General features: G+C 40.5%; 1 protein-coding gene across 2 annotated transcripts in view; it reads left to right on the plus strand.

Annotated features, from left to right (window-relative positions):
* Positions 1-3,960: 3,960 nt before the first annotated feature.
* Positions 3,961-17,686, plus strand: part of nr6a1a (nuclear receptor subfamily 6, group A, member 1a) — a 92,195-nt gene continuing 78,469 nt past the window's right edge. For both annotated transcript variants that reach the window (XM_084359854.1, XM_084359855.1), the window contains exon 1: positions 3,961-4,230. In XM_084359854.1, the coding sequence (XP_084215980.1) occupies positions 4,164-4,230 (67 nt within the window). In that variant the 5' untranslated portion in view covers positions 3,961-4,163. The remainder of the gene's footprint in view (positions 4,231-17,686) is intronic.

Raw genomic sequence — 17,686 nt, forward strand, 5'->3', positions numbered from 1 at the left:
AGGGGACTGGGTGCGAATACAGGGCATGCAGTCGAAGAACGTCAGCAGATGATTGACATGCATATTTAATGCAATAGAATGTCAAACAAATCACGAAAAATATGTATTGCGATAGGGAACCATGGTCAGATTAACCTGCAGGGGGCTGGAGTAAAAGCTGCTGAGCCACCCTAGTCACTGTGCAACCACTGGAAACAGCAATAAATGGCATGGTTCATCTCAGCCCAGGACAGGAAGGCTCTACAGCAGGTGATTAAAACCTCCCAGAAGATCTCTGGTACCATCTACAGAGCATCACTGTTACCACTTACAGAGCATCACTGGTGCCATCTACAGAGCATCACTGGTACCATCTACAGAGCATCACTGGTGCCATCTACAGAGCATCACTGGTACCATCTACAGCGCATCACTGGTACCATCTACAGAGCATCACTGGTGCCATCTACAGAGCATCACTGGTACCATCTACAGAGCATCACTGGTGCCATCTACAGAGCATCACTGGTACCATTTACAGAGCATCACTGGTGCCATCTACAGAGCATCACTGGTACCATCTACAGAGCATCATTTATACCATCTACAGAACATCAGTGAAGTGAGATGTCTGCACAGAACCCAAAGATACTAACAGACAACACTCACCCAGCCACAGTCTGTTCACCCTGCTGCCATCTGACAACAGATACAGAAGTATCTGCTGCTGTACCACCAGACTACAGAGCATGTAGCATAATGTAGCGTATAAGGACTACACCTTACATTTAATTCTACAGCCCTGTGTTGTAAACTTACTGTTAAATGACGCTTTGAACCTTTTCCAAATTGTCAATGTGGTCATTTTATTAACACATAAAAGTCAAGTCAGTTTTATTTATGTAGCCCAAAATCACATCGCCAAACAGTCCCCGAGCCACACGGCCTCAACTCCACCATGGTGACCTGGAAGAGGACACACAAGATATAAAGGTGGATCAGGTGATTCTGGAGAAAGATGGTTGAGTGTTCAATCTCAGGTTGTCAAATATAACCCCCAAATAACCAAGAGTTTGTATTTGATGACCGGGGAATTAGACTCAACAATCAAGTATCGTTTGGAACCTTGACGAAGACCTCGCTGCCTTTTTAATGACTGGCCTGTTAATGATTTAGCCACGATAATAAAGTATTTTAAATAGTTCCTTCCTCGTTTGATACATTTTCTTATATTTGGAGAGCCTGGATTGTCCCTGGTTTTTTAATCAGAATCACTTACTCCACCTATAATATAGGGCTATGCGACATATAGGCCAACAAAACTGAATTGATTAAGGTCTAAAATCATCCAGAGCAAGGCTTTAGAAGGTGGGAGGGCATTTGCCATAAGGGCTTCAGCAACTGGGACTAATCTTTCTTTGTGAATCAGACAAGCTAGCACTGTGTCCTCCTTTAAGATTAAATTAGTTTATTTAATCTTCAGATTTCCATTCATTGTCTTTTTTATCTATGGTTTTATTTCCTCCAAACTGCATTTAACTAACTGTGTATTTCATTTTAATGCAGCACTTTGTAAACTTGGTTTTGAATAAAATGTATTATTCTTATCCTTCTGTCTCTTATTATTATTAAAACTAGACTTTGGTAATGAGACTGGGTCACTAGGTCGGGTCAATAAAGCACAACCAACCTGACAGTCATGCTCTCCTTCTGTTAATTAAGCTTTAGTAGTAAATATTTCCAAACACATTTTTCATTGAAAGCAGCACAGGGCCCGGCAGCTGCCAGCTGAACCTGACTGGCCCTCCAGCCTTGTGCAGCAGGCTGTAGAGACATCTGCAGGACATCACGAGAAGCACACCTACCTTCAACCTTTGTCTCAGAAGCAGTAACACTTCAATCCAATTGTTTTTTTCCCCACATATCAACATTTCTATTACAGGCTATGTAATTATATGTCCAAAAGAAATCCTAATGCATCAGTGGGAGGTTACACATCCGCTTTTAATTTTCATCTTTTGTTCCTTTTACTGCTCTTAGACTATCTATGTTTTTAATTCCTCTCTTGTGATCTCTCTGTCCTTTTTTCTGACCGTCCTTTACTGCCTGTATTTGTTATCTTTAATCTATTTATTGTCCCTTATTCGTTCCTATGTGATGTCTTCTTCTAATTGTCCTTTGTTTTTATTCTTTTAGTCATTTCTATTTTTGCATTCTTTAATTTTGTTCTTCCCTCTCTCTTCCTTTTCTGTGATGTTGCCAATTGTATCACTTTTATTCCTTTTATTTGTAATGACTCATATTGAGTTTTTGTGTTTTTACATTCTCTGTTCTGCCTTCTTGATTTACTTCACCTTAGACTAGACTGTCTGTTATATTGTCCTCCTGAGTTTCCTGCTTTTGTTTGATTGCCAAAGCACATAAAGCTATGTAAATAAGTTTATTATATTACACTCACCATTAGATGGTTTATCAATCTTCGTAAATTAGTTTTCTATTGAATACATACTATTAGCATCACTGTATATGATTAAAGATGTGGTTTTGGATATAGGAGATCGGTAATTTAGGCAATGTTTAAGCAATTTTAAATGATTGGCTACTACTCAACACATTAGATCAACATTACTGTCAAATCCTCAAGAAATGTCTGTATCATAACATGCCATGTGACATAAACACTGAGCTTCACTGCTCTTTCATCCAATTTTTTTTATAGGTCTCTATGGATTTTATACAAGTCCCATGCGTAAAGTCTGGTAGGTGATGCAGAAGGTGAGTTCTAACAGAGCAACAGAGAGGAGACTGATTTGGTGAACAGCAATGAAGAAAGGACGCAGGGTATGTCTTCACTTTGTATATCTGGGACTCTGTACTCTGTAAGTTTACCTTCAGCTAACTGGAAACCTCCATCCTTCAGACTGCAGCAGGACAACACAGAACATGCAGTCTGCAACAGCAACATCAAATCAGTGTGCATTATTTTAACCCAAAGACTGGGCTCTGCTAATTGTGAAAACGCGGAAATAAAAATGCTTTTTTATGGGAACATTTTTATGGGAGAACATGTTTGGTTTAGCTGAAGGCTAATTAAACTTCAAACAGGATGTCCTCTTTCACACATTCCACCAGAGGGCACTACACACTTTATTTCCAACTATTTCTTCCTGAAACTTCTCCTGAATACGAATAAAACTTGCTGCTAATGTTGAAGATGCGCTCATTCTACTAGCCAAACAGTAGGCTAGCTTAAGTAGCTACCAGAAGCTAATGATAATGTTAGCATCCTCGTGCTAGCTTTCGGCTTGTTTTGTGACACTCTTCTGCCTTTCGGATTCACAGAGGGACTCTATATCCCAGAATGCCCGAGGCACGAAGTCCACCCGTTGCGTAATCTCTGTTGTGTGTTTGTGCTGCCTTCATGTTCATGCGGAATAAGCTAACTTTACATCATTAGACCACATCATATCGCGTTGAGGAGAAATGAACAGAAATTAGCTCAGTACTAGCTTCTTGGTTTAAAATGAAAACAGGCTCTGTGTGTCCCCACAAGTCTCGCCCATTCACTAAGTATGATGAAATGATGAGTTCTTCTGTGTTCGCTGACATTTAGGACAAAGTTCACTAACATGTAACGTTACACATCTATATCCTTTTTAGTAAAAATGCCATTAGTATGTCTTTTAAATTAATTAGTAAGGAAATTGTGACTCAGTTTTGTGGGGGTTGAGATTACTTTGACTTTTTCCGCTTTTCATTTTGGCTACGAAAATAATTTTATCATTTCATTATTAATTGGAAGATTGTATCATGTCTTTTCTCAAAACATTTAACATTCACTTCTACGTCTGAGTTCTAATTGAACGTAAGAAGCCGCTCTTCTCCACTCTATTTTTAGACCCTGAACGCACCACCCCTGGGGGTGTGGATCCAGTAATTCCCCGCTGACTGGAAGCAGAAGACTAAATCATGAGACGGCGGTCCGAGCAGTGAGCCAGCCGGGCTGAGGACAGGGACGAAGCAGTGGCAGCTCGACTCACTTCAGACTGCACCACCACCACCAACACCACCACCACCACCAGCAGCAGCACTGTCCGCTCACCACCATCAGCAACAGTGTGCAGCTTTTTCGTGGCGGTGAGAGGCGACGCCGGGGCTGACCAGGGATCAGCCCATGCAGGAGGATGGAGATAGAGAAGAGGACGAATGGGTTCGACTACCCGGAGAGAAACAACGCCAAGTCTGTTAGCGGTAAGTAACCACGACCCGGAGCGTGGTCCTGCATGTTCACACACACACACACACACACACACACACACACACCAGCACATCTACTGTGTAAGACAGTGGTGCTGTGTGACGGGGTTACACCTTCCTCACCTCCAAACATGAGAGCATGGCTGCGCTGTTCCTGATGAGCCCTGTTAGTGCGTCCGTCCGCTGCATGTGCACCAGAGCCGCTTCTTCACACTGAACACTTGCTAATGCGAGCAGTGGACCTGAGCACGGACAAGATGACACCGAGCACAGGTTGTGTCGTGCTTTCTTATCTGTGAATGAACTTAGGAACGTGACATATATCTTAACAAATGAATTGAAATGTGCTGCAACGACCAGAGAGAACACATTTGGACGGAAATGTAGCGGAGATTGGTTTGTTTCGGTGTTTTCCATCTGTGAAAATGTTTAATTGTGCACATTATTCCTGTGATGGCTTGCTTCTTGGTGTGTGTCTGTGTGTGTGTGTGTGTGTGTGTGAGATAGCTGAGTGGGGCTTGCTGGGAACAGAGGTCGGAATGTTTTTATTTGGAGGTGGTCAGTCAGGCTCCGGGAGATCGTAAAAGGTGAACTTTTGAACTTGGAGAAGCCATTAGATTTTTAGTCCCCCAAATCCGGCGCTGCACAAGGTGGGAGAGATGGAAATGAAGGCGAGGGGAAGGAAAAGGCGATAAAGACTCGAGATGGGTTCATAGTTGGTGGTTTCATCTGGACTGTGTTCAACTCGCAGCTTTTACGCGACACACGACTTTGCTGCTTACTTACAGCAGATCACAGTGGGACACCGTCTCTCCACAGCTCACTCTTCATTCAGTTAACTTAAAATGTGCTATTTCGTCATATGTCTCATATTGATCACTGCCAGGCCCAAAGTAAGGCCCACAATGCCTTGCAGCAGCGTCTGTCCCAGGCGCCAGTCCCGTATCGTGCCCCCATGCGGGTGACTGAAGATTTATTGACATTTCCAAGATTAAAATTCCTTTAACTGTGCCTGGTCTGAGCTCACTCACCGGCCTGCGTAATGTGGACCTTACCATGGACTGTGTTTCCTGATAGGTACGTTTGAGTGTGTCACTTGATTGCACAATAACTGTAGACTTCAGGAGAATAATTATCAGAGGTCCTGAGTGAACATCTGACACCCAAAATGTTCTTTTGGTTCTGTATTCGTGGTATTTATATGGAGCATCCTAAGAATTAACAAAGGAATACAAAAGAAAATAAATCATTACTGAAAACATGAAAAGGATTTTAGGCATAGTGTTATTTATTCAAACATGTGTTGATTAGTCCATCCACAGACAGCTGAACATTTTGATAATTAATTAATGATTTAAAATTCTGCAGCATAATATGGTAAAAAAACCGTATTGCAATTATTTTTGACAGATATTACGATTGTGATATGATTGACTATTAGTGGAAATGATCATATTTGCCTCTCAGTTTCAAACCTATTAAAATCCTGATGATGTGACATTTGCTGGGTCTGTACCAAACAAACATGTTCTCTCCATCTGAAGAACAAGATTTGTAAGCCAGGACGTCTCTGCAGCACAACAGCATTTCATTCAAATGCTGTTTCACTGCAGCTTCAGTTGGCCATATTTTATTTTTTGATAATATTTCAATTGATTGTGTAGCCCAAATTAAAGTTGTTTATCAAGCAAGAAGAGCGTAAACATTCTGTTTCCTTTTTGAAAATGTCTGGGTTTTGGCCTGTTTGATGAGCATGCCATATGGCCTTCAGAACATCTTTCTCATTCTTTCCCTTTTTCTTTCTTTCTTTCTTTTTAAAAAAAAAATTATTTTCTGACACTTTATGCATAAAACAGTGAATCAATTATTGAATCAATGATCAACAGATTTATGAATAATGAAACTTGTTAGTTGCAGCCATACTAACTTTAGATTACTGAGGATTTATCTCTATTTTTAATGTCTTTGCATATACCATGTCTGAATATAACAAAAATGTTGTTTTGAAAAGTTACACATTGTTTTGTATTCAGTGTTGTAATACCATCTATAAAATATCAAGTCTTTTCATTATTTTCTGAATGTTATAATAATAATAATATACAGTGTAATAATTCTGGGTGTGGAAGGGCTTTGTTAATCATGTAGTAATGAAGTGAGTAGTTGATCCACTGTAAAATAATTGACAGCTTTAGTGATAGTTGATTAATCATTTAAGTCCTTTTTTGATGCATTCAAACATTCTGTGGTCTAACTTTGCAGTTGTGATAATTTGCACTGTTTATGTCTCATTTGACCGCAAACTGTGATACTTTCTGTTTTGGACTTTTGGTTGGAAAAATAATTTTTATAATTTTAATAATTTCACCATGGGAGATATTTTTCTGACATTCGTTGACCAAATCAGGATTCAGGAAAATCAATGTTCTTTCCATAGGCAAAGAAAAGCATATGAATATAAATAGTTGATTAATTAATACAGAATATAGACATCAGATGAATCGTATAAGAAAGACTGATGTTACAGAGGTTAAAAACTAGCCGGTTGGCCCTGCAGACCGGTGAGAACCGGTGTTGACTGTCGAAGCCTTTCTATCACCTCATAATGTTACACAGAAAACAAAGCAACCCAGCTCCAGCTCCAGCTCCTGCTCCTGCTCCTCCACATAACCTCATTTGAAGAACAAACTCAATTTGAATTGATCTTTGAATTGACCAGTATTTTCACTTGCCTCCTCCCACTCTCTGCTCACTGAACTATGCTTGTTTTAATGTAATTGTACTGAGTGGAAAAGAAGGAGCAGAGAGAAGGAGGAAGACAGGTTGGGTGGAAGGGTTAAGTATTTGTGTGGAGCCAATGTTTGGGCCTCGGGGGTTTGCAGGCTGGCACAGTGGGGCAGATAGACTGAAAGAAAGTGCTTTGTCAGCCCTTGCTCTGGCTCGGGGGGGTCTGTCCTGTCCCTCGGGGCAGGGTGAAGGGGACGGCTGGCAGTGGGTGGGGTAGGGACAGGATGCGAAACCCCCCGCCGTGACGCTTGAATGATGAGCCAGGAGGAGTACAGTAGAGGAGGAGGGCCTGCTGCTGGTGGTGGTTCTAGGTGGAGGAACAGGGGGTCGGGGTAGGGGCCAGGCAGGCAGATGTGATCCATCATGCTGTCTTTTCTAATTCTTCTTAACTTGACTCCCTTCACTATCAGTAGATCTGTGTCAACAGCAGCACCTCACCTCACTCTCTGTCTCTGTCTCTCTCTCTCTCTCTCACACACACACACACACACACACACACACACACACACACACACACACACACACACACACATCAGATGAGAGTTTGTTAAATCATTGAAGCACATTTGTACAATAACTGTTCTAACGCCACAGCCATAAATCGTCATGTCAGCTCATATGATAGTGAATCAGTTTGCTTTGTTTATTAATATAGTGACCAATCATATCTATTACTTGATACATTTTTGCAGCTCTACAGCAAAAAGGAGGCGTTGCATATCATTCAGCGATTTGCTAGCAGTTTCTATTTTTTCGAGGACATCACATTGATGGACCCCTGTTCCATGACTTTTTTGAAACAAATTAAATTGAAGGAAATTTCCTCAAATTTTCACCAGTTTCAAATGCACTGGAACAAGGAGTAAATCCCCAGACTCCGCCCAGTCCAAGATAATTTCACCAGATTCGAGGAAATTCTTCACCCAGGCTGATTAGCATTTCAAACAGAGTGATTTATCTCACAGCATGCTCACCAGCAGATGGTTTTACCATTTAAAGACAACATTTTGATGAATGAAGGCATCCTTAAGTGTGTTATCAGTGAGGCCCTGTATATGCTGTAAAAAGCAGAGAACAGGGAAGAACAAGACTTTTCATTTGACTCTGGAAAAAATTAAATAGATTTTTTTTCAACAAAAATTAGAAAAGACCAAAAGAAAGAGACTAAAAGAGTTGTATTGATCAGACGATATCAGATTTGATTTGGCAAATATTTTTTTAATTAAGAGAGGATGACTTAACGATTTAACTTTCAGTTTTAAAGTTGAAATAAATAAGTTTATAAGTTAGAAAATAAAACTGAAAACAGAAGTGTACCTGTACTCTGTGAATGTGCTTACACATCACATGCATTAAGAGATTATTGTTTCAGTTTAGATACCTATAAATCCAAGCCGACTTGTGTGTTTTTTTTCTTGGTTCATGTTCATGATGAGTCTTAAGAACACAGTGATAGTAACTGCAATGAGTCTTGTGTTTCTTCTGTTGTAACACTTGTACAACCGATTCAACAACTTCCAGATTTTAAATGCACAAAATATACAGACACACACAGCAGAACAATGTGTTATGTTTTTAAGAGTAGGCAACACTCCAGTTTACATTACTGTCAAGTCTGACCGTTACATTTTCCTTCATTCTGAAGTCCCCACACAATGCATGAGCTAAAAGTTACCTCTCCATGCATTCGCTATAAAGTAGTGGGTGTTGGTCACGAAGATGACTCATAAGATTTGAAGTGTCTAACCCTTTCACAGCAAAGTACTTTCTGCATGTTCTGCAAAAAAGGTGACCATCTTTGATCAAGTTTCCCTCTGCACTCGAATTAAAACCAAAATACCACCTGGACTGAACTGTGTGCTGATTGGTTGATTGGACTTTTGGTTGGATGTCACTGGTTGTTGTAGTCCTTCTTAGGTTGATTGTATTCAGACAATTTATCTATTCAAATTAGCCAAATTAGTGAATTATAGTTTGTTTTTGCTCCAAAATAAAAAAAAACAATACCTGTGAGAGGATACAATTATCTTTAAATTCAACAGGAGTCTTTCCCTTTATGTTCTTCATGGACAAATAAATATAGCGAGGCCTATGTTGCTCACTACGGTCTTCTGTCCTCTGCTTTCTGAGAAGTCTAGAGGCTGAATGTCCTTCATCCTGATGCTGCTGTTTCCAGGCAACCCACAATGAACAGAACGGACATAAAGTATGATTGATACGTATTACACCGCCTCGCATAATCAAGACATCCAGGAATGTGAGAGGGCCGTCTATGACCAAAACAACACAAAATAAGTTAATAAGTTAGTCGTGTTCTCTCTGTTGTTCTCCATTGTGCTGCGTCCGTGCTACGACATGATGACCTATGTACAAGAGGTAACTCTGTTGTTTTTTATTTTTTGATACAAGTGCCAATGCAACACTTGAGTTTTGGTGTTGATAAGGGATGGGTAGGTTTCTGGCTTTGCCGGCCTGGTCTGTGGTACAAGCTTAAACCGGTTTGATCTTATGTGACTGACTGAACTGGGATTTATCAGGAGAAGGTGGAGAGAGCTAACTGCATGAGGCTAGTTAGCAGGAGCCCTGGGGTAGCCGTAGCTCAGCACCACGAGATGGGGACCTTGTGTTTTGTTGCAATGTATACTACTTCAGCTGATGTCCAAAAGGGAACTTTCATCAGTGTTGTTTCAGTTATTATTTTGATATTAAACTTTACAAGAAGAAAAGTTGAATAGTTGCTGTGTGTCACAGTCCTGATGGATTGTGGTGTCACTACACTCAATCACGTGCGGCACCTAGTGGTAAAATTTGATATTACCTGTCTGACCTGGTATTTGGCTTAATATTAAATATAATATTAAAGCAATTTCCCCCCACAATGACACTGGCATTAAATGAAAATAAAAGAACTGTAAGAGTGGAAAGACACAAATTGGTTAGCTACTCTTTCTCTTACCAGCCTCCAGTAGAAACCACTGATGTATGTTTAACACTGTATGGGTGCACAGTTGACACAGTCCATTAATACCAACAGTATATGGACACCATTGCAAATATTATCTAAAGAGATGACTGTCGTTTGCATTGTGAACTGATAAAACTTGTGATAAATAGTAAAGTGATTAACAAAAACACTAATGTGAAATTAAAAAAATGTATACGCTGCATGTGATTGAATAGATGCAATTTGATCAAAAGCTTGATGATTTGATTCTGTGTAAACCATTCTCATCATCATCATTCAGGAGTTGTCAATATTCTTGGTTAATGGATTAGTTGGATGAATCATGTGATCTATAAAATCTTAGAAACAGTGAAAAATCCATCACAGTTTTCCAACACCCAGAAATATTGAGCTTATAAAATACTCCATAAAGACTCCAATGATTAATCAACTTTTAAAAATGGTGCACATTTTGTCTGTAAATGAATCGACTGAGAGAAAAATAAAATGATAACAATCTATCAAAAAGGAATGCAACTTGAAAATTCATGTGAAAAAAATACTGTGGATAAAATGAATTCATTTGGTGACTTATCATTCAATGTTTATGACTTTAGATACTCCCCAAGCTGTACTCTGTCCTTAAAATGTATCGAGTCAATTAATAATAGTTTGGAATCTTTGAGTTCAGAGATTTTTCTATTCACTTTGATAAACTAAACCTCTGTCATCTAAATGTGCTGTCTTGTGAGTTTGCAAACATTTCTATCATTCTCATCCTCACACTGAGCTCTTCCCCCGAGGCGGTGCCTGCGATTTTGTTGTTGTGTGGACTGTGACGGACGCATGGGGGAGGTGGCAGTGAGCGCTATGGAAACGGTGACCAGGGTCAGTGGGATGTTGCTCTTGAAGCATTAATGGCCCAGCTCTCTGCTGACCTCCACGTAACCCAGGAAAGTATTTACAGCCTCCACTTGATCCATGAGCTACAGGCCGGGATGGCACTCAGAGCTGCTCTCTGAGATCTTTTCTCGCTTGATCCTGGCACAACCTGAGGCTCTAACCGCTGCTAATGAGCTGCAGGGGAGGAAGCGTCACGCTGCCATAAACCATATTTTGCAGGAGAATCGATTACAGTATGGGGGACAGTTGGTACAGTGTCACTGGTGATCTGTGAGCCACGCTATTGTCAGGCCTCTGTGATATTCAACACGTAGAGTAGCCAGAGGTCATAAATGTCTTCAATTTGAGTTTGAATTTGGGTGGAGGATGAGTTTACAGGCAGCTGTAAAACACTGAACTTGGTATGTAGAGTAGGGATGACTTTCCTGTGAAGCGGCAGTGCTGGAGGATGCAGTTGTTGTGGGGGTTATAAAAGAGCAGCTGAGGAGTTTCAGTTCAAAAACGCTATTTCCATTTGAGAAGAGTTTCCCGTTAGCAGTCATAACGATTAGGTGTCACTTATTTGGACATTTAAATTAGAGAAGAAAGGGGCACACAAGTCACAAGTAATTTGTCTGGCGTATGGATGCAAAGGTTCTTCCATGCTGGGAAAATTGAAAATGATTGGCTGTTGAAGTGTGGTCATCCTCAGTGATTTACAGACGGAGCCGATCACCAAGCACCCGAGTCATTTCACAGTCAACAGGAAAGACACACAGAGCTGTACACATCGACTCTTTTAACAGTAATCTGCTAAATAGTTACTGTTCTCATTACCTTAATACACACGCACACGCGCACGCACACGCACACACAGAGTTATGAGCAAACATTGATCTCACTCATGTTTATGTTTTGAACTGCTGTGAAGCTCAGTTGTGACGGGACTGAAGGGGAGGAGTGTGTATAGAGTTTGTCTATCAATTGTTCCATCACACTGGTCCATAGCTCAATGTGATGTCTTTAAATGTCTTGTTTTATCTGACCAACAGTCCAAAACTCAAATGTATTTAGTTTGCAATCATATAAAATAAAGTATCATCACATGAGAGAACCTTCATTGTTTTGATGAATGACTTTAATAACAATATTTTTGTCAATTCAGCTTCTTGCAATCCTCTAACTGTCAACTTTCAGACTTAATTGAAAGGGTTTTAAGATTGCTGTTGATTGACCCCAAGAGAAGAGGAGGAGCAGCACACAGAAGGAGGATATGATTGTGGACAGGGTGCAGCTCAGAAGACAAACAAACGAGCAGAAACAACATTTCTGCTTGCTATTAGTGACATTTTCACATTTGAAACTTCACTACTGTACTGTTTAATTTACCATGCCATTAATTATAGGAGTAAATACTGACAGAAACCCCACGGAGCCGTGGCCCAAATAGTCAACTGGGAACATTTACTATTTTTAACTGTCTTTTTTATTTTCATATACGTTTTTTGTGGCTTTTAGCCTTTATTGAGATAGTGGCAGACGAGAGACCCAGGAAAGTGGGGAACTGGCTGGAACTGACCCTGGAGCTTTGGTAGCACATGCACCATAAAGAATTATGTAGCAGGTGAGCTACTGGCGCACTGATGACAATTTCATTTTCTACAGGAAGGGAGGTGATCAAAGCATACACGTGGATGAGAATAAGGTTTTCAGTTCGCTGTATAGAAATATGCCTTAAAGTGCCTTAAGGTATTAAATACCTTAAATTACAATGGGTGATTACATTCTAAAATGACCTATAGTTAGGGGTGAGCAAGATGACCTTACATTTCTATCACTGGATTTCTTTGTTTTTTACATTAACAGTATTCTATTACAAATTCTATCATGCTCCACTTAAAACATGATTCTGCTTTTTCTTCAATCGGTTGGCAACGTAAGGAAACATATCTTAGTGTTAGTAAGGAAATATAGTAGTTACTTGATGCAATGAGCGGATCCTTTTTTTACCACTTTTTCAGCACAATTTCATGCCACAGTTTTACTCTGAACTGCCCCTGTCAGATATGATCACAGGGCCCTGGTAGTCTGAGCTGAGATTAACAAAACATGAAATGCATCCAAATGTCAGGAACACAGTGACTCTGCAGGCTTTTTGGGTTTTTTTTTCTTTTTCAGTTTTGTAAGATGATTATTATCAGATGGCTGCTATAGGCCTGAGTTTGCACAGTGCAATACGCTTGCCGGCTCTGTGAAGTAGTAAAACTCTGACCCCTGGTATGATGAAAGGGAAGTTGCTCCTTTGAGCGTGTCAAGCGGCGGTGACGGAGCCCCCGCCCCTCTGACCACAGCGTGACCCTCAGCCCGGCTGCCCGCTAGTATCAGCACAGAAAAGGACATACATTCATTAGTTTAACATAACATACGCTGATGAGTTCACTATGAAAAAGTCTGAGAGGCTATATAAAGAGGTCCTCATCCCAGTGTTTGATCTCACAGGCTACATTGTAGCCAACACTGTAGCAATAAATCAAGAGAAGGATTAACCATAATCAAATATCCATCAATTATGAATGACTTTTGCTTTGAAATAAGAGGAAGTGCTAAAAAGGCCTAATACATGTGCATTTTTCTCAGTGTTTAGTCTAAATCCATGTATGGAAGTGTTTCCTCACTTCCATTGAAAAAACTGTTGGAACCATTTGGCATTGTATTTCTGCCGTTATATATGAACTGGTTGGATTTTTTCCCTTTGTCCCCTTCAAGTGTAGCCTTAAGTTTCACTTACTTCACTTCTTTTGAATCTGCAAAGGAATACTTAAGCATTTTGGGAAATACAATTAACTCACTTTCTTTTTGAAAGTGAGATGAGAAGATCAATATTAATCTCATGTCTGTATGTTCAGTATGGAGCTGGCTTAGCATAAAGTCTGGAAGCGAGAGGAAACAAGCTTGCCTAGCTCTGTCCAAAGGGAAAAAAATATACCCACGAACACCTTGTTTGTGCTACACCTTGCGCATTTAAAAAGTATCAATTTAATTTTTGTGTCAACGTGTTGATTAGTGAGCTTTAGCTATTGGTATGAAGAGCCTGGCTAACTGTTTCCTTCAAGTCTAACAACGCCCTGACTGCAGCTCCTAACACACAGACATGGTATTGATATCAGTCTTCTCATGTCACTCTTGAGAATCAAGCAGCATACTTCCCAAAATGCTTCATTGTTCTTTTACCTTTGAGATACATTTCTGTGTATTAAAAAAATTACCAACATCTGAGCAGCATGTGTTTGTAGTGATGGACATAGTAGAAGGTCAGGCAGAACTGAAAACCTTATACAGTATATTTTATGTATCTTAAGTCATATAGATTGAAATCTGTTTTCAAAGCTGGTATAGTCTGTCCTGCATAGAGAGAATTGTGCAAAATATTTATTTTTTGTTAAAATGACAATGTAAGTCACTGAATAGCTTTAAACTATCTGAAATTATATTATAAAACTCAACATAAATATATAAAATAAAGTTAATGTAGGTTTTTCATTAATTCAGTGTCACTTGAAAATGCTGCATCTTTTGGCTTCTTGCGATGGAAATATTATTTCATATTGTGACTTGCATGACAAAGTTTAAAACCCTTCTTACTCATTCATGGGAAACTCTTCCCTCCGTCACTTCCAGGTGATCAGACAGTGTAAAGCCTCTGCTGCACACAATGTGAGCCCATGAGCTCGGAGCATGCTCTGTGAACTTGAGTGGTGCTACAAGGCAGTGCTGTGAGTTTGTGTGCTTTGTCAGCCTGAAGCAGCGGGGAGGACAGAGTAGGCATTGTGCTGCGCTGTGTTACACACCGAGGTCAAGGGTCAGGTGTATAGGTCAAAGGGATGACTGCGGAGCAGCCTGTGAAGCCAACACTTGAGTTCCTTCACAATCTGTCATATGTAATATTCACAGTGGAGCAGTGAGAGACTCAGCTGAACACAGACTGCTAATCAGGACCCAGAGTGTTTGTGATGTTCAAGGGGGCTATACAGTGTTTGATTTAGGGTTTACCTGCGGGACCAGGTGTAAGGTAGCACCCCTCTGATTCAGCTGGCCATTTACACCCACTGGAAGCAACATTGACCTACCATAAAGGAACAATAAGGCTTTGATAGCAGTTATCTGGATAGAGTGATTCAGAAGCAGCGGCCCTCATAAAGCCAGGTGGTCACATAACGGTGACAATAATGTCTCCCCTCTCCACTTGGTTATAACCCCATCTGCTCCTTCAAGGGTGTCTGAGGCAAACTGAAACTCTTTAGTTTCATGGTTGGGTGTCTCTGCTGGAGGGTGGGGGGATCGAGTGGTGCCCACGGGGTAAAGAAGCCCTCTCTGCTCTGACCTCTCAGCAAGCACACGATTCATTCTGTCCTGCTGCAGAGTGAAAACAATGATCTATCTGTGGCTGCTGCTGCTTCCTCTCATCCATCTTACAGTTGGGAGGGGTGATTGATTGATTGACTGATTGAGTGAAGCGCTGACGTCACACAACCCACGATTGTATTGTTTAAGCGTAATCTTACATTTCATTTCCCATCTGTGCTGTCCTCACTGCATCAGTCACTTACTAACTATTTCCATACGCAACAAATTTAGAGACAGACTGAGAGATGTACACATCTGCTACACAGATCCAGTTTTGATTGTTTCCCCCCATAATGAGCCAGAAATATAGAATGCACTGCAGAATGTTGAACAGGAGAAATCTGCCAGACACCAAAAGCCTTCATGAACTGGCTGTAGGATGAATCTGTACCTGTTGGATAATAGTCTTCAGAAATCCCAAAAGCAACATTCATGTATCAGTAATCAAGTAATCACTCAAAAAATGTAGTTAACTTACTGTGAAGATTTAAAATTTAAATATACTAGTGATCTGTAAAGTCATAAAATACAGTAAACATTTTTTTTTTACTGCCCTCAGTATTATGTACTGTAGTATCACAGCCTGATAATCTGACTGACCAATTAGTAGCAAGTCGCATATCCATCAGAGATCATTGTCAGTTGCTATGGGTGCAACTACAACCACAGCTTCACATTGATCTTGCTGACAGAGGGATGCCAGTTTAAAGGACAGTAGATGTAGACAGAACTTAATTTGTGCTGTTCAAAAATGAAACTTTAAAAGGCTTTTACAACACTGTAAGCACCACAGACATGATTCCATTCACATCCATTGTACTGGCGTGGAGGCAATTATCTACATAGCACTACAGGTTAGTAAGAGAAAATATGTTTTTGTAATTTGGGACCTAATAATGGTTCACTGCAGAGAGGGAAGGCATCATGAGGTCTGTAACAATAGGCCAGCTATGCCATGCAGCTCCTTGTATGTGTTTCAAATAATTTTAAAGTCTGTGTAGAGCCAGTGTACAAGAGGGTTAAAACCACAAAGATTGCCAAATTTTTTAACAAACTCATTTATTTATGTGTGAAAAGTGTCTCGTTTTGATGAAAGAACAGATGGTTCTTATGGAAAGAGTTGTTTCTTGTCTCTCTATTAGCCGTTTCTGCTCAGTCAGAGGGGTGCAGAATATCCTCTTAATGGGTTTATTCACAGTAACAGGGAGACTTAGTGGGGGCAACAGAGGTTCAAAGAAACTGTGACCTCACTAAGGCTTCAGTGGTGGGATGGTCAATAGCCAGGTTACTCTGGCATCTTAATTCAGCCTTAAAACTGCCTGACTGACAACTCTCTCTAAAACTCTGTCATCATTTCCCCCCTCTTTCCTGGGCCATGTTACAGCCAGGCCTGCAGTGTGACATGTGATAGATGGTGACTGTGTGGTTTGTAGTGCTGAGATAAGAGCAGGGCTGGCCAAGCTGGCAGGTAGAGGCCAACCTACTCAGATAACAGGCTGGCGTTGCCCTCCACTGGCCATGCGGAACCCCAGCCATCTGGGACAGAGGAGCAGGGACAGTGATGGACTGATATAGGGGCTGTGCTACCGCTGGGAAGGGATTCCTGGGCAGTGCTAATGGCTTCAGGTTGAGGATTTCAGAGGATTGGGGAATTTGTGGCCTCGTACCTCAACAAGTCCGGCCATATGGCACTACTAAGGAATGTGAATTCTGCTTGTTATATTCCTTACAGTGTCAGGTGTGTCTTCTTATTGAGCACAGACTCAAACCTCAACTAGAGTTAAGTTTATCTGAGGTGTAGGGACATGGTCTTTGTCTTTTGTGTTCATACCAATAAAGAACAAGTGAAATATGAGCAGCGGGCTCATGTTCTACTGGGCTCTTTATTACAGATAAAACCTGCTGATTTGGGGTATTTTCTTGATTCAGAAGGATTTTGAACAAAATGCAGTATTTTTATATTTATAGTTCACAATACCCATATCTTAAATCTTAAAGCAATTGCATATTTATAGAATAATCTTTAGGTAAGTGAAATGTTCACAAAGTTGAACAAGGCTGGGTGAAGCTCTCCGTGACAGCCTCAGACACCTCTTTTTTAAAAAGCAAGCTTAAGAAGAAGCAATCACATTTAAGAATCTGGAACTGTTTGGCATATTTGCTTGAAAACTGACTGAAACAAATGAACTGAACTAAACAAACAAATTGATTATGAAAATAGTTGATGACTGTTAAAACAGCACTGTGGGTAGTCGCCCTTCCTGCAGCATATGATATTTCTAGTTTTGTATTTGTTGAGTCGTGATGGCTGCTGCCTGGTTCCATTGGCACAGATGAACCGGAGTCAAGGAGTGAATTCTTCAGAGATTAAACCACTGCATGAAGTAATTACATGTATGTAATTCTGGTTTACACTTGCAAATGCAACCGTCC

The sequence above is a fragment of the Pagrus pagrus genome (genome assembly GCF_965226575.1).
Source record: "Pagrus pagrus genome assembly, chromosome: 8".
In the NCBI taxonomy this organism is placed as follows: Eukaryota; Metazoa; Chordata; class Actinopteri; order Spariformes; family Sparidae; genus Pagrus; species Pagrus pagrus.